The 21,097-nt window shown below is 40.1% G+C and overlaps 1 protein-coding gene across 1 annotated transcript in view; it reads left to right on the forward strand.

The window, feature by feature from the left end:
* The window catches only part of CACHD1 (cache domain containing 1), a 209,480-nt gene that overhangs the window by 125,663 nt on the left and 62,720 nt on the right, over window positions 1-21,097 (forward strand). The window contains exon 4 of the mRNA XM_042952006.1: window positions 8,383-8,489. Within this exon, the coding sequence (XP_042807940.1) occupies window positions 8,383-8,489 (107 nt within the window). The remainder of the gene's footprint in view (window positions 1-8,382; window positions 8,490-21,097) is intronic.

Here is a 21,097-nt window from a genome sequence, read left to right on the forward strand (position 1 = left end):
CCACTGCTTAGAATACTGACCTTCACCAGTGGCCTTCTGCGGATTTTAGGGAGAGAGTTGGTCCTGTGATTTTCTTTTCTTCCTTCTCTCCTTCCTTTTTAGAAAATCTCGTCTCTAAAAGAAACTAGCTAGTGGACTCTACCAGCTTTAAGAAATCAACCCTGTGATAACAAAGGACTAGAAGTTTTCCTTGGGCTTTTTATATGTTTATTGTGCAAAAATATCACCGTGTCTTCAAAGAATGCCAAGATTTAAAAACCATTCTAAAATCTGTTTGGGGGGACCCTACTTTCCTAATAAGGTGATGCACACACATAGCTTTATTAACTTATTGATATCATGGCAGTAATTCTTTTTGAGGACATAGTCCTAAGTATTCCACATCTTACATTTCCTGTTTCTTTTACAGGGAGATTTGGACAGGCCTCTTCCCTCTTCAGGGCTCATGTGCCTGCGAGATTAGGCCAGTTCATCTACAAGGTCATCTGCTAACTTGGAGATTCTTAGTGCTTCTCTTTGATGTCTGTGTCCTACCACTCACAGTTGTCTGCTATTTACGAAGGAAGAAAGCACACAAATTTCCAATCTCTAGTCCCAGGAAGTCTCCACCTCTTAGGTTTCCTGCATTTATTCATCCAGCAGACATTTATTAACTAATATCTTGCTCTTCACAGCCAACTCTGGGCCACAGGCTCTGGGGATAAACACAGGAAAGGATCTCTCTTTGTGTTTTCTTAGCAAGGGAGGGAAGTGTATAAATAAATGTACAGCAACTTAAGCCCTTCTTGGAGGTCAAGTTGGCAGGATGGACATGGGCTACAGAATAGCACGAAGGGAACCTTTGGGTCCCACCAGGCCTGTGTCCACCTGCTTGTGTTTTGGGTTTTTTTTTGGGGGGGGGGTTTGTTTTTTTTTTCCTCCAGGTTCCCTTCTTTCTTCTTCATGCACCCCTGCAACAACCTGGTGATGAGGAAGATAAGGATAAATGTTTAATGTGGTCATGGATCCACTTCCAATTCCCCTAGATGTCACCTGTGCAATTTTTCAAGCTTGCGTGAGAAAGTGGATTAAATGAATAATACTGCCATTTTGAATCTAGCCATGAGACATACAATCACAGCAGGGCCTTCTCTCAGCGATCTGTTGTGGTGGGAAAATGGTGAAAAAGAAATGGGCCTGGTTTGTATGATACTTAGACTTTCATAGAGAAAGAGAGACTTTGTTGCTCTGCAAGCCTTACCTTGCAAGGGTGTTTGACACTGGCCATGTTTCTGCTGTGGCTGAGTTGCTGAAACCTGAAGGTTTAATCCTTAATACTGATAAGAACAAAAAGAATGTGACTTATCTCCCCAATCTCTGCAGAGATGGAAGGAAAAACCATTTCTCGGACCATGATTACACGTTATTTGACAGCTTTTCAGTTTGCCCATTAATTTAGGTGTTTGAATAAGTAAACTCGGTTGGGGGCGTTCAAGTATCATTTACTTTATAAATGTGATAGTTCCTTTTTGAAGTGATCCTACTCTTACCCCTTTCTTCTACCATTCATAGAGTTTAAATATTTGCCAGTGCAGATGTTTGATTTTTATCTTAGCTCTCTCTTTGTTTAACTTTATTCTCATGGGTGGTTAAGTGGAAGATAAGGGGGCTCTTGTTTAATTCTTTTCAACTGGTGTTGCTCAAATATTTGGAGAGCAGACACTTCCCAGAAAGAATGAGCAGGAACCTGTTTGGATGGAGGCGAAATGATGTCTCCCTATCATGGCAGACCAGACACTGTTAGGTTGTTACTAGGACCAAGGGGTCTGGCAGAGATGGTCACTTCCCAGGGTCCAGACAGTCTTTGAGAGACTCTGACAGCTGCTTACCGGTCAAGGGATTTTGCCTCCCGTGCTTACCAGAAAGATGTGTGCTCTTCCTAAAGTGGAGCTTGGTAGTTGAACAGCCCTAGCAGCAAGGGCCAGCCTTGTGTTGTCAATTTCATTGGTGGCCTCACTGCATCTGTTCCACCAGCTTCTGATCCAATACCAGATTCTACTTCAGGAAGAAATAGTGGGATTTTTTGTTTTTAACCTTTTGCACCTGTCTCGGCATTTTAGCAGTGATTAAAAACAAGCAAACAAGTAAAAAACATTCCCTAGCCCATTAGCTGTCATCATAGTTGCTTTGTTAATGGACTCAACTGGCAGTTTGAGCCTGGCTCTTCTGAGAGATCCTCGGGGATTTGCTTTTTCAATTACTGCCTTAAAAATGTGTCCATGAGCAATACCGCATTTCACCACCGCCCTGGGAATCCACACTGTGGGTGTGGTTTTTGTGTGCAAAGTGATAAATTGGGCAGGCTTCCTTGGAAATGTTGAGGAAAACCCAGGGTTCTGAGTGATTTGCCTGGCAAATCACCTTCCATAGGAAATTTAAACAAAGACCAAAAAAGAGACTCAGGAAGTAAATCCCAACTGGTGTATGTGTCTCTCTCCTTTATATCTTTTTCTTTCTAAACTGGGACTCCACTGAAAAGTTGATTTACACTGTGAATCGTGGCTGAATGAAATCCAATTGGAACTCACTTGAACACTGTTTTGATGTAAGATTCAAAGCTTCTGCAAATTTATTTTATCTTCTACATTTGCTGATCTCCTGCTTGTAAATCCTGTTGAAGGAGAATAAAAATGACTGCAGCCTGATGGGAATTAAATGTCTGAAGTTCAAAGCAGTTTGCACATCAGAGCAAACGTCAATCAAATGAACATCTTGCAAGCCAGGCAGGGAGTGAATTTCTCCATGGGGAAGAGATCAAAGTGGGAGTCACAGTTCTGTTTTCTCCCTCGGGATGCAGTTTCGATCAGTTGTTCATGAAAGTAAATCCAGAAGGAAGTTTTTTTTTTTTTTTTTTTTCCCTTTTCAAACTTACAGGCATAGGAAAGATAGAATTATTTGAAACTAAATTTCAGGCGCTGGTTTTATCTTATGAAAATAAGTATAGAAAGCAGTCATAATCCAATATCTCCTTTTTTTTCAAGTGAGGGTGTATAGGAGATTTAGATAGGATCATTCTCTTATTATAAATTCCTTTTTTAAAGTACAGATATAAAGTTGAATTGCCCTGCTCATTTTATACAAAAATCTATGATTTTACCAGTACTTGACCTTTTCCATAAAGCTGGAATACTATAAATGTGACTGGCAGCTAATATACTTCTCAATGAAAAATCTTGTAGGTAACCCTTAAGCATAACTGACATGTTTCTATAAAGTATTGTAAGCAGTAACTTTATGTTTCTCATAGTCCCCAAATCAGGGTGAGTAGTATGTTTCTTTTTATAAATAGTATTTAGAAGAGTCACAGGTGCGGGGCGCCTGGGTGGCGCAGTCGGTTAAGCGTCCGACTTCAGCCAGGTCACGATCTCGTGGTCCGTGAGTTCGAGCCCCGCGACGATCTCGCGGTCCGTGAGTTCGAGCCCCGCGTCAGGCTCTGGGCTGATGGCTCGGAGCCTGGAGCCTGTTTCCGGTTCTGTGTCTCCCTCTCTCTCTGACCCTCCCCCGTTCATGCTCTGTCTCTCTCTGTCCCAAAAATAAATAAAAAAAAAAAAAAAACATTGAAAAAAAAAAAGAAGAGTCACAGGTGCATAAAATGCATTCCCATCGTAGTCAAGGCAACTGTTTCTCTGGGATCTGGAGGTGGCTAATATAACGGCCAAGCATGTTTTACTCCTGTGTTTAGAGTCCAGAAGAGAAGATACTAGTGAGTGTGGGCAAGTGGAGGGTGAAGAGATAATCACAGGGTTTTTGCTCTTGTAACGATTTCTCCTAGCTGGCTCAGCAGCTTGGGACACACTGTTCTCCTGCATCTCTAAGCCCCCTGTTGACACCTGCTTCCTTACCTGACTGGCAGGTCAGCAGTCTAGGCAGAGACAGAAGCAGAGTGAGGTTTATTTCTGGGCACTTCAGTGTTAACCCAGCTGGGGAGTGCATGCTCTATGGCTGAGGTTCAGCACATGTGAAGGAACTCAAGACAACTGAGACTACTGAGAGACTGTTACCACTTAAAGAATAGCATCCAGCAGGAAGCAGGAGGAAAGAGAGTGGTTGACAGGTCTCTGAATTCTTTAAATATCAGAATATGGGGGCTTACTAGGAGAAAATTAACTTAAAACCACCAGCATTCACTTCATTCAGGTTACCCAGGGAGCAAGAATTAAATCACGTTCCAAAATGAGGTAACAACCTGTTCATCCCTTCCTGCTAAACTTTCAGAACCCTCTTGTCCTTGAGTGAACAAGACACAAGTCAGATTGCCCTCTGGCTGGGGTTCTCCTGCAAGGTGGTTATTTAATGCTAAGACATCAGGATTGTTCTAAGGATTCCTTCAGAGAAAAGAACTTCTTCAGGTATTTTACATTTTATTTTTGGATCAGGTCTGGATCAGGTTTGGTCTCTGGAAGCCTGTGTGTTTGCACACATCAGTTGGGGCTTTCCTGAGCTGTGTTTCAGTGTTACATCTTGTCCACATTTACAGTAAAACTACAGTTGTGGCATTGTGCATCCTATGTTAACTGCCCTGAGAATTTTCAGAATTTGGTGCAGTCTTTTTTCTTGGTATTGTCTTCATTCTATTACCTTTGTTGTACATAAGCCATTTGTTCAAGGTTCTCAGAATGCCAGGGTCTTTCTTTCAGAGGAGTTTAGTACCAGGAAAAGGAGAAAACTGGTTTGAGCTGGCACCAGGTCTGCTGTATCTCTTCTCTGTGCAAGGAATGTACATGCTGGCTCTCCTATCCACTGACTCTCTTGAAACCCCTCGGATTTGGGAGGGGAACTTGAGGCTTTTCTAGAATGAAATAATAAAAAACAACTCCCTAATGGCCAATTTCATAGCTATGCCAGTAGTGAGCATTCACTTTATCAACAATTAGTAAAGAACACCTGCTTTTAATATTTTCTTCCTTTTCCTCTAAATCCTTATCTTTGTGAGTAGAGAACTCTTTCTCTGTAGCTATGCATTGTGAAGCCTTATGTTTAGCCACTGTCATTTTCTATTAAGTAAAAAGCAAAGATTTCCCCTATGCCCTACAATCTTTCAGAGTAACCTTTTCCTCTGAGAGAATTGAATTCTACTTCAGCTATTTTAGATAATGTTAAGGATGATTTATTTGTTGATTTATTGAGATATGTTGTAACGTATTCATTATGAAGGAGAGCTCAAGTGTATGTTTACATCTTGGTTCTGTTTGCTTCCCAGCTGCGACCTTGGGCTTCTTGATTTAACATTGCCGTGCCTCGGTTTCCAGGCATTCAAATGGAGATGATAATAGTACTTTTCTTAGGCTTTGTGAGGATCACATTGAGTTTATCCGTGTGAAATACTTGGAATATGCCTGACATATGATGAACACTTAGTAGCTGCTGTTACCATTACTAACCCATCCATTCGTAGTTCTTATTACTTATTAAATGCTTACTATGTGACAGGCTTTTAAGAGCCATTTTCTGATTTAATTCTTAATACAACTTATGAAATAGGTGCTATTGTTATCACCATTTTACAGATGAGAAAAACAGAGGCTTAGAAAACGTAAGTTATATGCAAGATGGAATTTAAATGCAAAGTCCAGTGCAGGTCTGGTTACTGCTCAAGTCCATGCTACTGACCATGACATAACCATGCTTTGCCACAGTGGCAGTGCCTTGTTCATCATAGATGTTCCATGAATATGACTGGGTAAAATACCCAGAGCTTTCCAGTGACTAGCTCTCTGCCCTTCCTCATTTGTCACCAATAAGAATCTATGGAATACCACACATTACCAACAGAGTGTTAGACCTGAGAGAGAAATACAAATCCTCAAGTAACTTAGAGTCCCATTGGGGGAACTAAGACTTCTCAGATATGTGAAAAGGTTTTAGAAAGAATTGGGAGTTCAAGTGCCATGTGGTAGGATTTACACAAGAAGCCTTCCATACCAAAACCTTTGGCATCTCACCTCTAACTTGACCTGTCTTTATTTGATATATGGAAAAGGCAAAAACATAAAAATTAAAAATAAGATAATTTGCTCGTTATAATGAGCTTGTGCCCTCTCTCTTTCTCTGAAATAAAATATTTTTTAAAATTATGGCAAATGCTTTGAGATAAGATGGAGGCAGTTGGCATAGAATGAGAAACCATCCACAGTTAGGACAGGACTTTCTGGGAAAATAATAAGTGAATAAAGACTTGAAGGAAGACTGGGTAAATAATCAAGAGAAACTTCGATAATTGCACTTGTCCAAAATGGTAGCCACTACTCAGTGATGATTTACATTTAAGTTAAAATTATACAATAGAAAATTTCATATGCTAACTGGAATTAAAAAACTCTTTAAAAATTTAGTGTTTAAGTTACATTAGGCACATTTCAAATGCTCAGCAACCGCATGTAGCTACCATACGGGACACTGCAAAAATAATACATTGTCATCATTACAGAGAATTCTCCTGGACTGCCCTGATCTGGGCCAGGGGTGAAACAAGTCTGGCACCCTGCCTGTTTTTGAAAATTAAGGTATTTTGGAACACAGCCATACTCCTTCTTTGTGAATGCTCTTTGGCTGCTTTCACACTACAGTGACAGAGTTTTAGCAGTTGTGATGGAGACTGTATAGCCAGCCCATGAGCCCAAAACGTTATCGTGTCTTTTATTAAAAAGTTTGTGAGGGAATAGATTTTATGTGGCTATCTAGAGCAAGGCAAGCAGGTGAGTTCCTTGTATAGTGCCACTCCTGCGGCACAGATGTTGAAATGCTACGAGAGAGGGCTAGTGAGATTATGTTGCTTTGCCCGCATGCACACAGACAGCTGCCGATGTATTAATTTCTTCTTTCCTCTCCATCTGTGGCTTTTGAGGCAGCAATCTCTTGTCTAGACAAATTGGAGCAGGTCCAAGGAAGAGCAACCACGTTGGTGAAGCAACTGTGTCCTTGGAGCCACAGTTGACAATGTTGATAGAAGATATAATTCTTTACTGGGTTGGAGGCTGAACTAAAGGTCTCTTAAAATCCAGTTACTTTCTCCTTTGAGATGATATGTATCCAAACAAAACTGTTTAACTTTTGTTTTAGAACCCAACACACCATGTGAAGACCTAGTCCCCTTGCTTATACAATCAGTTTAACGTAATAATTCTTATATATTGTGAAATGGGATCGACAGATCATCAAAGTTCACATGAATAATTGAGTGGATCTTGATTTTTTAGGAGTGTTTCTTCCGGGTCATATAGTTTTTCTACCTGTGTTCATGGAATTTCATTAATGGCATTTATAAATTGATGTACGTACACATTTTAACATTAATTTTAAAAACTCTAATTTCAGATTAAGTTAGTTTGGAGGGGGGACTCTTAGAAATTTCATGAGTCTTATCAGTATATGAAATCCTAAATGAGTTATTTAGAAATTCAAAGTTTTTTGCTTTTGTTACTTCTGGATTAAGTTCACTTAAAAATACTCATGGGGGGAATAAAAACTTGTAGGGAGTGTATGTGAATGAGATGGTACATTTTCCTCTTATTTTCTTGCAGATTGCTGTTTGCTGTAGCAAATGAGTCATTGATTACACTAGTGTTTATTGATCAGCAACTAGCCAGAGTACTTACATTGTTCTAGCTCTAACCCTAACATTGAACTACCACTGGAAATCAAAAAGGCTTTGACTTTATTTATATTATAGTCCAGAAGGTACAAACTATGTGTTCTATACCAGGAGAGGAACTTTGTTCTCGTTCTCTCTCTCTCTCTTTCTCTCTCTCTCTCTTTTTTTTTTTTTTTTTTTTTTTTTTTTTATTAATTTTCTTCCCTGGATAAGAAAACCAAGGTTCAGGAAAATTGAACAGAGCAGGGATTCAGGTCTAGATGTTGCCTAAGCCCCAAACGTTCTTTCTCCTTCATTACTCACTATTTTTGTTCTTGATCACTGGTTTTCAGATAAGATAATTTAAAGAATTGTTTCATATATTACATCAGAGCTTAAGTCTGCATTTTTAAAATTATTGTCTGATTTTGTCAAATCTGTTTTCTGTATGATTTTATCAATAATGCCTCACTCAAATTCATTAGGGAGAGAATTGGGTCAAAGGATTGTTATTTTTTAATCTCCTTAGAATTGAACTTGACTTCTAAAGCCTCCTAGAAGCAGATGTTTTTTCCCATATTGTTCTGAAATGATATTTTTTAATATTTAAAATCTAAATCACAATTTACTGTTTATGAGCTGGATATATATAATAAATACAATACAATAAACAATATACTGTTTATTACTGTTCATATGCAGTATGAATTATCTTGTTGGTTTTTCTGAATTTAATAACCACTAAGTAAATATTGCTAATTCTATTGTTTCAGATTTGATGGGAACTTTAACACCAATGTATCTAGAACAATTAGTTGTGATCGACTTTCTACTACTGTTAATAGCCGGGCCTTCAATCCAGGACGAGATTTAAATTCAGGTCAGTAATCTCTTGGCTTATAAAGGTGAACTGTATTTCACCACATTCACATTGAATAAATGTATTGCTTTAGATGTTATCCCTTAAGATTTGAACAGAAAATATCATATACTTAAAATTGGATATTTCTTTCTGGAAGTTGACACTTGGAAGAGGGAAAGGAAAAAGAAAATCCAGCTGAACTGTATTGAGTGTTTACTGTATAGTATATATATGGCATATACCTTGCTAGACTCTTGAATCCATTGTCTCATTTATTAGGAGTTTTACACTCGTTATTTTAAAGGTTATTTTAGAGACCCATCTTTGCATTAGAACGTGCTGAATTTATATTCCCTATTTACAATTTTTAATTTGTTTTGGTGTTTTGGAAAGGATGATGAGGAAGCATTTCTAAGAAATGGTGCCAGGATGTTACATACTGAAGTTGCACTTTGTTCAAATGCAGTGGTAATAACTATTAGGGTACCTGTGCGTATATAGTTATATATAGTTCCAAAGGCACATAGTGTCTCTGCTATCTTGTCCTGGCATTCCAGTCTATATTTCTCACCCTATTTGTCTTGTTATGTACATTTGTTGATGGGCTTCAGAACCTAAATGCTTCCCTTTTAAGAGTTAGAAATAAAATTTAGACATCACCTACCAGCTTCAATCCTCAGATTTTGCCAAAGAAAAATCTGAGGCTCAGGAGATCCTAAGACTTCCCTTATTATTGGATAGATGAAGGATCTAATCCTTAAACATGAAGAACTGTATTTCCGAAATTCCAGGTCTCTTGCAGATATGTAAAACTCTAGAGAAGATAGAGGAACAGAATATTTACTTTTAGGACCCCATCCAGTCATGGTCCGTGGGGAGAGTTGTGGTCTTTGGGAGTTGTTGTATACACAAACCAAGTAATCTAAGTAAGCCTGGAAAGGAAGAACTATAAGCCTTCTCTTGCTTAAGGATATTAAAACTCCAGCTTCTGGCTAAATTAAGTGATCAACCTAAATATGCTAAGCACATATTGTCTAGAGCAATATATAATGGATTTGGTTTTTGTTGTTGTTTGTTTTTGTTTTTTGTTTTGTTTTTGGGTTTTTTGTCTTATTTTTTTGGTTTTTTGGTTTTTTGGGTTTTTTTGGTCAGAGGCCTTTTGGAGCAAGTGGGGTTAATTCTTAGAAAAGTTTACTGAAAATATTTTCCATAAAAAAAAAAAAGAGTAGGGAAGAGCATAGTGTGGACAGAGAAAATGAATTATGGAAGATTCCATAGCTGGCACAGGGCACAGAGCTGGAACTTGAATTTTCTAGTTTCCAGATTCACTCCTTACCTCTTTACCTCCCATATGCTCAGTAACACAAGACATGTTGCTGGGTCTGAAGACTTGAGTTTGAATTAGCACTTTTTGAATAGGATCGGATATAAATGTGTCCCAGAAATACACATCTTGTTAAAAATTTTTACAATATATGTTAACTTGTGGGCTGTTTGAATTAATAAGGAAAAAATATAGTCCATTACTTCTTTATATACATAAGATACAGAAGGGCTCACACATAAATGTTAATACTTACCTCTTAGTGCTGGAATAGTGGGATATGTTTACTTCCTTATTAATTTTCTTAATTTTAAATTAAGCATGCGTTGCTTTGTATAACAAGGGAAAAAATAAAGCAATAAGGAATTACACACTATTTTCCGGTGTTATTTTCAGTCCTTTCTGGTAGAGAGTACCTTTCATAATACATATCTGATAGTAGATCCTCAGTATGGTGCTAAGGTTCTAAACAAAACTCCATTACCCTCCTGACTAGGTGACTGGGACTTGAGAAAGTGCAGGCTGGGGCCAGGCTGAGGGTGGTGCATGCTCACTTGGGAGCCAGAACAACACTCTTCTGCCAGGATCTCTCACCTCAGTGGGCCAGACCTTGGAGGATCTGGAAGCTGCTGCAGCCAGGGCTCCATCCTCATTGCCTTATTTTATATGTTTTCATTGTTTCTAATAATGAGTGTATTGTTAAGATGTATCTCCATCATTAATAGTCCTAGTATGTACCTATTGAGCACCTTCTATAGGTAAACACTTTTCCTTTGTATTAGGTCAGCTATAAATGAAGCAAAAAGCTTATATTCTGGGAGCTGGGGGACATAAATCTTAAAAGGACAAGGAAATATACATGTCTGATGATGAATGTTATGGAGGAAAAGCAATGTAAGGATGAGACACAGTGGTACTTTGGGCTGGGGAGGGGAGGGGAGGGGGGGAGGAGGGAGGAGTCTTCTTATTTTATAAAAGTGCTCATCAGTGAGATCTGAATAAGTGGGCTTGAAAAACCATAAGAATAACTGGAGGAAACGTATCCCAGGCAAAGGGTGTGAGTTAGGAGAATGTTTAGTGTGCTCAGTAACAGCAAGAAGGCCACTCTAAGTGTGATTCAGTGGGTGAGGATTGACAGTAGAAGATGAGACCAAAGAGGCAATTGGGGGCCAGATCACCAAGGACCTTACTTTACTGGCCCTTATAAGGACTTCAGATTTTGCTGCGAATAAGATAGGAGGTCCTGGTGGAGAGAGGTGAGGGCAAGGAACAAAGGATTTATGCAGAGTCATGACTTGGCTTAGGTTAAAAGGTTTATCACTGCTGTGGCAAGAATACATAATAGCAAGGCAAAAGTGGAAGCAGGGAGACCATTTAAGAGGTTATCCCAAAATCCAGGTGGCAGGTGGCCATAGCATTAATAGTGCAGTAACAGTGAAGGTGGTGAGAAGTGGTTGGATTCTGAATGTGTTTTGCAGATAGAACCATTAGGATTTGCTGATTAATTAGATGGGGTGGGGAATGTGTGAGAGAGTAAGAGAAGAGCTGGCAAGGACTTCCAAGGTATTTGGCCTTATCAATGAGAATGACAGTTGCCATTTTTTATGATAGAGAATACTGGTGACAGTCAAGAAATCAACATTTCAGTTTGAAAAAAGTGGGGTTTGAAATGTGCATTAGATATCCACATGGAGAGGTGCCTGAGTGGCTCAGTCAAGCGTCCAACTTCGGCTCAGGTCACGATCTCACAGTTCCTGGGTTTGAGCCTTGCATCGGGCTCTGTGCTGACAGCTCAGAACTTGGAGCCTGCTTCAGATTCTTTGTCTCCCTCTCTCTTCTGCATCTCTCCTGCTCACTTCAGATTCTCTCTCTCTCTCTCTCTCTCTCTTTCTCTGTCTCTCTCAAAAACGAATATTTTTAAAATTTTTTCGTTTTATTTTTTTGAAAATTTTTAGTGTTTATTTTTTGAGAGAGAGATAGAGTGCAAGCAGAGGAGGAGCAGAGAGAGGGAGACACAGAATCTGAAGCAGGTTCCAGGCTCTGAGCTGTAAGCACAGAGCCTGATGCAGGGCATGAACCCACAAATGGCAAAAGCATGACCTGAGCCAAAGTCGGCCACTTAACTGACTGAGCCACCCAGGCATCCCTAAAAAAAATTTTTTTTAATTAAAGAATAGAATATCCACATAGAAATGTTGTCTAGGCAGTTGGATATACAAGTCTGGAGTCTGGGGAATGGGTCAGACTAGAGACTGAAATTTGAGATTCATTGTGTATAGGTAATACTTAAATCATGAGACCCAAAAAGGTCATCTAGCAATAAGCCGTGGATAAAATGGAAAAGAAGTCCAGGACTGAGTCTTGGGATACTTTACTGCTTAAAGGTCACTGAAATGAAGAGGAAGCAGTAAAGGAATTTGAAAAGGAAGTCAATCTGGTAGAAGACCAAGAGAGCCATCTCCTTGAAGCCAAGTGAACAAAGTATTTCAAGAAGCAAGGAGAGGTCAACTGGGTTAAGTAGGCCCCGTAAGATGAAGGCTAAGAAACCTGACCTTGGATTTAGCAACGGAGGGGGGGGCTCATCAATGAACTTGAATGAGGGCTGTTTGGTAGATCAGTAGACTAGAATGATAGGATGATCCTGGTTAGTTCGAGCTCTTAAAAATGGAGAGGAGCTGGAAACAGTAAGTACATGAACTGCCAGGGTCTGCTGAAAGGAAGGAAAGCTGGAGTGCCATGTGGAGTCAAGAGAGTGTTAAATTGAAAGGAGTTATAGCATGGTTGTGTGCCAAAGAGGAGGATCCAGTAGAGGAAAGCTAAAGACCCAGAAGCAAGAGGAGTGACAATTGCTGGAGCCTTTTCCTTGATTAGGCAAGAGATAGTGGGATTCCAAGGAGAGGGTCCAAAAGCACAGTGTTTATTCTTAATAAGAGGAGGGAAGGAAGAGCAAGTGTGCAGAGATGCTTATAATGATCAAGGTAGTGGACATTCCATTCTTCGTGATATTGTTTTCTCAAGAGACTTAGGAAGCAAGATCATTGGCCAAGAGCAAGGCCAGAGGAAGCAGTATTGAAGACCTCTTCGTTATGTTGAGATTATCTTCTGTAACTGAGGTTTTAGAGTAGAACTCCTCTGAACACATAATTGGGAATCCTGACAGAGTTCTGTTTCATTACAGTAGTTATTAGTGAGGGGAGAGGGAGTTTAAAAAATCAGGAAGGGGAGGAAGAAGATGGTGAGGACAGAGGTGTATGGTTAAAGATCAGATCTTGAATTCTGATATTTCTAAAAGCATGACTCAAGTGTAACATACTACCCTAAGGAGAGTTGTTCTCGGCACCGTTGACATAGCTAGATTTACAAGCAGTTTTTGGCAATATTCAGGTATTTGAAAACTGACTTGCTTGTATTTGAAGTTTTGTGACATTCCACCAAGCAGTGGCTGCATCCCAAAGTCCACATTCTTGAGCAGTCATTTGTAATTTAAGAGGAGTGGTAGATGGTGGAGGGTGACCTCAGAGGCCCCCCCTTTCCTCCTCTACAGCTCATGCCCCTTTTCAGAGCAGAATTAATGGACTTCATAGGCTATCGCATGTCTGATATTTACATCTGTAAGATGTCCAGCCTCGGGCCCTTTCAGACTGTATATAATCCATCAATGGGTCCCTAATTGATAACACAGTTTCAGATTGCCTTTCAGACTAGCTGGAAACAGACTCGCAAAAATTGTAAACCATTCTTAGCTTTATTTAGCCAAAACTAGGTCATGTGTCCATCCATCCGACACACATGTATATTCTTTTTCTTAAACCTACCCCTGCCAGATCTCTGCTTTCTAAACTGACTCCTTGTCCCTGATTCCATTCAGGCAACCAGCATTTGACAGTTCATGCGTTACATTATGGTGCTGGTAATGTTTTGCTCAGATTCCTTGCTTTTATCCCTAGTTTCCCTCCCTCCCTCCCTCCCTCCCTCTTTTTTTAAATTCCTGCTGAGCTATTTTCTTGTGTGTAGCCTGATCCCTAAAGAGAGTTTATTTGAAGAGTCCAAGGAAAGTTGCCTCTTGCTCCCTTGAGTTATGCAATTGAGGTGTGAGCAGAGGGGGAGTTAGTCTTTCTTGCCAAAAGAAAAAGTGCCTGGACTTTTTTTATATTGTGTTTGATTTAAAGACCTCATTTGAAGTTGCAAACTTCGATCTTGGTAGCGTCGCAGTCTCCATCGAGAAACGGGATTCACGGGGCGTAAGGGCATCTGTAAGTCAGGTTACAGCGGTACATGCTGCCGGAGGCACAGGTGGGCACCGGGGCCTGTGTTGCCACTTTCAGGGGCTTCACTGCATCCTTCTGTGAATGCCAAAGATTGTGTGTTGTAGGCTTCTCTCTCTTCTTTAAAATGTCATGGGAATTATCTGTTCAGTATGCTAATGCCAATGCAATGAAAAGCTTGTGTTCTATCTAAAAACCTAAAATAAGAGAATAAAAATCAAACTAGGAATTTCTCGTTTCTTTTTATGCCTAACTGTCCGAGCTTCATGATTGCATTAGCGTCACAAGCGATGTGATAATTATTCATATAACATCTAAAAACTATTCAGTCACTTAGAAATCTAGAGGTGCCTGGGTGGCTCAGTCGGTTGAGCGTCCAGTTTCAGCTCGGGTCCTGATTTCATGGTTCGTGGGGTCAAGCCCCGCATCGGGCTCACTGCTGTCAGTGCACAGCCCACTTTGGATCATCTGTCTCCCTCTCTCTCTGCCCCTACCCCGCTCTCTCTCTATCTCTCTCTCAAAAGTAAGCAAACATTAAAAATTAAATACTATTAAAAAACTATTCAGTCACTTAGAAATCTAGATTGTTGAGGCTATGCGATTCAGTTTACATGTGTGTGTACACGTATATACAAAATTAAGTATACAGAGGCCTCTTTTCTTCACTGATTCCCCTTCAAGTTCCAGCCCTATAATGGGTGCTACTGCAAAGATAGTCTTTCTTATAGTTTGTCACAGCAACCCTTTTATACTGATTGCAGAAGATTTTATTAGTTGCATATATTCTCATATGCATCTTCTCTCATAATACGTATCATAATGGATACAGCCTGGTTTTGTTTTTGTTTTAGTTAACAAATATATCCTGAACATTTCTTTGTATATATGTGAATAAATATACTTCTAGATCATGGTGGTAATGATTGTATAACATCCTTGAAGTAGGGACACCTGGGTGGCTCAGTCGGTTAAGTGTCCAACCCTTGATTTTGGCTCAAGTCATGATCTCATGGTTTGTGAGATAAAGCTTCGCATTGGGATCTGTGTTGACAGTGCAGGGCCTGCTTGGGATTTTCTCTCTCTCTCTCTCTCTCTCTCTCTCTCTCCCTCCCTCTCTCTCCCTCTCTCTCTCCCTCTCTCTCTCCCTCTCTGCCCCTCTTTATCTCTCTCTCAAAATAAAATAAATAAACTTAAAAAAAATCCCTGAATTAACCAGTCTGCCCCAGTTTAACATTTAGAATGTCCCAATTTTTTTTTAACTGTATCATTGTTCCCCTGGAGAGATTTCAGGTGACCCCTCTTCAGTTTTCCTTGACCCCTGTGTAGTAGTTGACAGGTAAACTTCTTTTTTGAAGGTCTGTCATCCTTTGGTTTCTATAAAATTACTCTGTACCATTTACCTGTTTACTTCTGAGTCCTTTTCATTTTTCTTATTAAGCTCCTTTCCCCACATGTCCTCTCTTACTCACCTTCCTCACTTCTAAATGTTATCTCCCCAAATGTTCTCAATTTAGCCAGCACCTTGGCTCCTACCACATGCTATGAAATATTCCAAATCTCTCATTCCAGCTGTGGCCTATTTGAGTTTTTTTTTTTTTACTGAGTAACCAAATTTAAGACACACATGTCTCTGTGATTATTCTGTAGCTACCTCAAAAATTATTTTTTTTTAAGTTTATTTATTTATTTTTGAGAGACAGAGTGAGAGGGGGAGGGGCAGAGAGAAGGAGAGGGAGAGACAGAACCTCAAGCAGACTCTGCACTGTCAGCCTGGAGCCGGACGTGGGGCTCGAACTCATAAACCATGAGATTGTGACCTGAGCCGAAACAGAGTCAGATGTTTAACCAACTGAGCCACCCAGGCACCCTGCTACCTCAAAAATTAAACAGACCGCTCACTTTTCTCTATACTTCTCCCCAGTCTGGGCTCACTATCACGATTAGTTCCACCTCCATCCTGGTCACACTGGGAATTCTTCCTCACCTTTTTCCCCCTAGTACTTCTCCAGGTTTTAACAGATTTCTCTTGAGTTGGTGATCAAATGAGAGTGTGAGTGAGTGGATATTGTTAAGCATTTACTATGTACAAGACCCCTCACTAGGCATTTACTATGTGTGCTTCTTCCTGGGTATTATGCTGACTTGTGATGTAGTTCTCATTGTCCCCTTTGCACTGAAGGGGCAACCTGGCTCAGAATCCGTAGTTCAAAGATATGTCTTGAATCCCTTTGTCTTCTCCACTGCTAATGACAATAAACTTAGATCTTCATAGACCTTTCTGTTAATATAGAAATTAATATAGAATATAGAATTAAATACAGAATTAATATAAAAAACCTCCCATTAGGTTTCTCTGCTTTTATTCTCTTTTTCAATATATTCTGTACACCATAGATATTTTGCAAACATCTGCGCTGTAACTCCATTTCTCAAAAACCTCTGATGACTCACCTGTAAGATAAAGTAGAGGCCTTTCATCTCCATTTTCTCCTCCTCCTCTTCCCTCTACCCTCAGGGAATCACTTTCATTTCTTCAAATCCCCAATCTCTCTCACTCTTCCATACTTTAGCTTATGTTATTGTTTTGATCCTAAAATACAGTGCCTGCCTTCTCTGACTTGTAAAATATTGCTCATTCCTCGGGGCCCAACTTCTCTGTCATCTTTCCTCACTCTTATAGGTAGAATTCCTTGTCGGTTGTACAGGTTGGGTTCACTAGGGGCATGCTTCATGGAGACTGGCAGCCTGCGGGAAAAGGAAAGAAGTGGGATTGAGCGGTGGGAGAAGTTGGGCTGAGATACAGTCTCAGTGGAGTCCTCAGCCACCTCAGGGGGAGCTTGCAGGCTGGGGGGCTGTCATTCAGAGTCATGTTGGCCCAGCTACAACTCTTCTTTATTATTTTACTCTACAGTACATTCTTAGAAATTGAATTTTTTATCTTGAATATCTACCTGATCCTCTGCTCCTTTTCATTTAGTTTTTATTCGTTGAGTTCCCGATCTAGTGACCTGCCCATAGCAGGTACACAGTAAATGCTTTTTGATGGATGAATGAATGAATGAATGAAAGGAAGGAAGGAAGGAAGAGAGAGGGAGAGACTAGGATTTGCTTTGTGCTTTTGTTTTTATAATGGAAGAGCCAAGCCTTTTGAAGAACCTTAGTGAAGAAAAGAATGTGGTTGTAATTTGCTTGCAAGGTAGCGCTGGTTTCTTTAGCTTCACAGCAAATCAGACATAAATATCCCAGGTATATAGAATGACACAGACTATGGGCATGAATAATATCATCCTACATTTGCATGATACTAACTATGGTGAGTCCAAACACACAATGTACACAAGAAAATCAATCTGCTCTGCTTCTTAGTACCTCATAAACCATCTCATGTTTTCATCTTATTCTTACCATGGATACCAAAGACAAGTATCCAGTCCATTTTATAGATGAGAAACAGGCCCAATTGATCTACGTAAAGTCAAACAAATTGTTGGTATTGAGATGACTAAACATTATGTGTCCTGACTCCTAATCCAATGGGCTTCCTACCACAGACAGCTTAAGATGAGATTTTTCCATCCCTGTAATCTGCCTACTGACATTTCAAACTCTTTATGTCTAAAATCAAACCCATAGTCTTAGACTCTTCCAAGCCAACCTCTTCCCTCTCCATGTTCCTTGTGTCAGTTAACAGCAGCTTCATTTTACATGTCACTGAAGCGTGAGATCCAGAACCAACCTATGACTCATTCCTTGTACTTCCTCCTAAAGAGCTTCTCTCAGGTAGCATCTATATATGCTAGTTTCTGTGGCAGACACCAAAATAATCAAGACAGAATTTTTACTCTCAAAGCTTAAAAACAGTTGTATATATGTATTTATTGAGGGGAGTGAAGGGAAGGAGAAGATCAACAGACAATACAGTTACCATACAGCTAAGTGCTATAATGATAAAGGTACCCTGGAGCACTTGAGCCCAGATTCTAAGATTGAGCTGAGTCTCAAAAGACAACGGGAATCATCCTGGTGATATGCATGTGGTAAGTACATTTCCCATTTAGAAATCTATAAAAAGTGCAGCCAGCACAATCGGTATCCTTGTATAAGAGGGAGTAAGTAACAGGAAATGAAGATAACACTAAGCTCATTTTTAACCACTTGTATATTACTCTGAGGAGTTGGGTTTTGGTTGGGTTTGGTTTTGATTTGTTTTTTAGCTTGGAGTCAACAAGCTGACAGACTTTTAAGCAGCATAAGCCAGAGAGCTTTGTGGAGAGTGGACGGAAGTGTAGTTAGCCTGGAAGAAAAAGAAAAACCGGGCTAGACTATTACATGTTTTCCAAAAGTGGGAGGGGGCAGTCGAGAGATGGCCATGGCATAAGCAAAATGGCTAGATGAGGGATAAATGAGATGGCAAGAAACAGAGAATCTTTGTAGACCACTCTTCCAAGTTGTTTGGCTGCGAACAAGGGGAAAGGTCCCTGATAACTTAGGGAAGAGATAGCATGAAGGAAGTGTTCTATTGTTTCTGCTATTGCTAATCATTTAAGTTAGGGAAACTTGAAAATGTTTATATGCTGAGGACAGTCAGTCTAGGAAGAAAGTAGAACTAAGGAAACAGATGGGACAATGGAGTTAAATGTCTTGGTCCATTTGTTCCAGTCATCAGAGTCACCTGGAGTGCTTTGTCAAAAAACCCAGCCCAGACCTGGCCACTCAAAATGGTGCTTGGTAAAGCTTGGGAATCCGTAGGTTGCAAGAGCTGATTGTGACAATCAGCTAGGCTTTGAGAACTCTGTTCAAAGTTTCTCCTACCCTTTCCATGAATGTTTGGAGATCACCTGGTCCTTTGGGTCCTCTGGGTGTGGTCTATTAAAAGGAAGGGGATAGAGTAGTAAGTCCTACACTGATCCTAGATTGCCCCAGAAGTTTATTCTGGATTCTCTGAGCCCATGACCAGGCTGTCTTAACCGAATCAAGGACAGAATGGAATGGTGAGTTTTGCATTATGTAGATAACCTAGAATGGATACAAGGAACTGTGAGTTTGGAGCAGAACCAGAGATTTGAGGATGTTCTCTCCTTCATATTAGACTGAAGTAAATACAGTGGGATTAGCTGGGTCAGCTGTCATTAAGTTTGGCAGTGGCCTTTTACTAGCATGGTCATTGTGGTGGAAGAATCACTGGGCTACATGGCCTGGAGCCCATTCAGGGGTCAGAGCTTAGGGTCACTCTTCCATTCCTGAGGCAGAATATGCTTAGCTTAAAATGGGAATAATAATATCTCTTTGGTAAAGCTCCACAGGAAGCCTTCAACTCTTGTTTGGCTCTTGCTTAGCTGTCAGACACTTGAAAGATTAACCTCTATATGCCTTGGTTACCTGAATGCTAAATTAAACCTACCTCAAAAGGTTGTAATGAGAATTAACTGGGATAATCTGTATAAAAGACTTAGCAAAGTGCCTGGTACATGACCAAATACTCAATATGCCTACCACTCCTGAACATATAAACAGTGTCTGAGGGTCCATGAAATATGGCTCCTCCAGAATATGTGGTAAAATGATGCTCTAGAAGGGAGCTAGGAGTAGGAACTGGAAGGTGTGATACAGGGTATAATGCCACAAATTTGGTTTGGAGTCCTAAAAATGTTTGTTTTATTCCCCTCCAAAATGATTGCTGTTGCACAGAATATTATTGAAATGTGCTCTGTATTTCTGGTCTTTTGGGGAAGTGTGTGTGTGTGTGTGTGTGTGTGTGTGTGTGTGTGTGTGTGCGTGCCTGCCTGCCTGCCTGCCTGCCTGCCATTCTGTGTATTTAGGACAGCTCTTGTATCTTATATTTGGCAAGCTGTGGGAGGTAGATAGCTTTGTGTGTTTAGCTGAGTAGTGTTGGGCTGGGCATCAGAAAGGCCAGAGTTCCTTGAGGTGGGAGGCAAGCTTTCTACTACAGAGCAATTTCTTTGTGTTTCTACCTTTGGTGGATAATACCATCAGGAAAAACCAAAGTCACAGCCCAACTACAAGCAGTTTGTAATCCATCTATTTCTCATCAGCCTGGTGGTTTAAGCAGTAAAAAGGGCAGTCAAGGAGTTTGGGGACATGGTTTCATTTTGACTAGAGAAGCTGATGGAAGAATTGGTCAGATGTAGATGGTGAAATTGGAAGGGAAATATTTGGGGGCCATGGGATCTGGAGCCCATATGTTAGAATTCTCCACAGACAGCATACTACACTGAATGCAGACAAATCTTGAGACTCAATAAATGGGAAATAAAGAACGCCTATAAAGGGGAATGGCACATTTTTCTTAAAGTAAACGCTACCTCTAACGTGAGGCTCAAACTCACGACCCTGACATCAAGAATCGCGTGCTGTGCGACTGAGCCTGCCAGACACCTCAGAAAGGAACATTTTTTAGCTGCTTTTCCGACAACAATTTGTGTGTTGTGATTCAAGAAAAATAAGCCATTAGGTATTTTGAATTTGTCTTTGCTAGAATTAACATAGGAACTATGAGAGAAAAACAGTAAATTTGTTGAAAGCTATGCAGAAAGTGACCTGGGGAACAGAGCTTTCCTTTAAAGAACAAGGAGTTGTCACGGGAACCCCCTCGTTTGTTAAAGGCCAATATGAATTTTCTCTCTCATTCTGTCTAAATGTTTCTTGGTCCTATTTGGACATTTTCCTTACTCTTGGGTCAATAATAATCATCTCTTAGTACTGACTACCAAGTTATTCTAAGTTACTAGGAAGTAAGAATACTAATTTTTTCCTCCTTTTTTTTTTTTTTTTTGCATAAACTTGATCAAAGTCCGTTAGAAATTTGCTCTTTCTAATTGTAAATCTTTGCTCTTCCTTCCTTCCTATTGACCCTCATTCGTTACCCTTCTTACTTCTCTTTGGTTTCTAAAGGATCTATGGAAATAACCTCATCCAGATCCATCACATAGAGACTAGAGAAGAGGACATTGTGAGAGTTCATTGGGGGCAGAGGTGAAGAGCCTTGGCCAATGCCATCATTCACTGGTTCATCTAGC

The sequence above is a fragment of the Panthera leo genome, chromosome C1 (assembly GCF_018350215.1).
Source record: "Panthera leo isolate Ple1 chromosome C1, P.leo_Ple1_pat1.1, whole genome shotgun sequence".
Taxonomy (NCBI): domain Eukaryota; kingdom Metazoa; phylum Chordata; class Mammalia; order Carnivora; family Felidae; genus Panthera; species Panthera leo.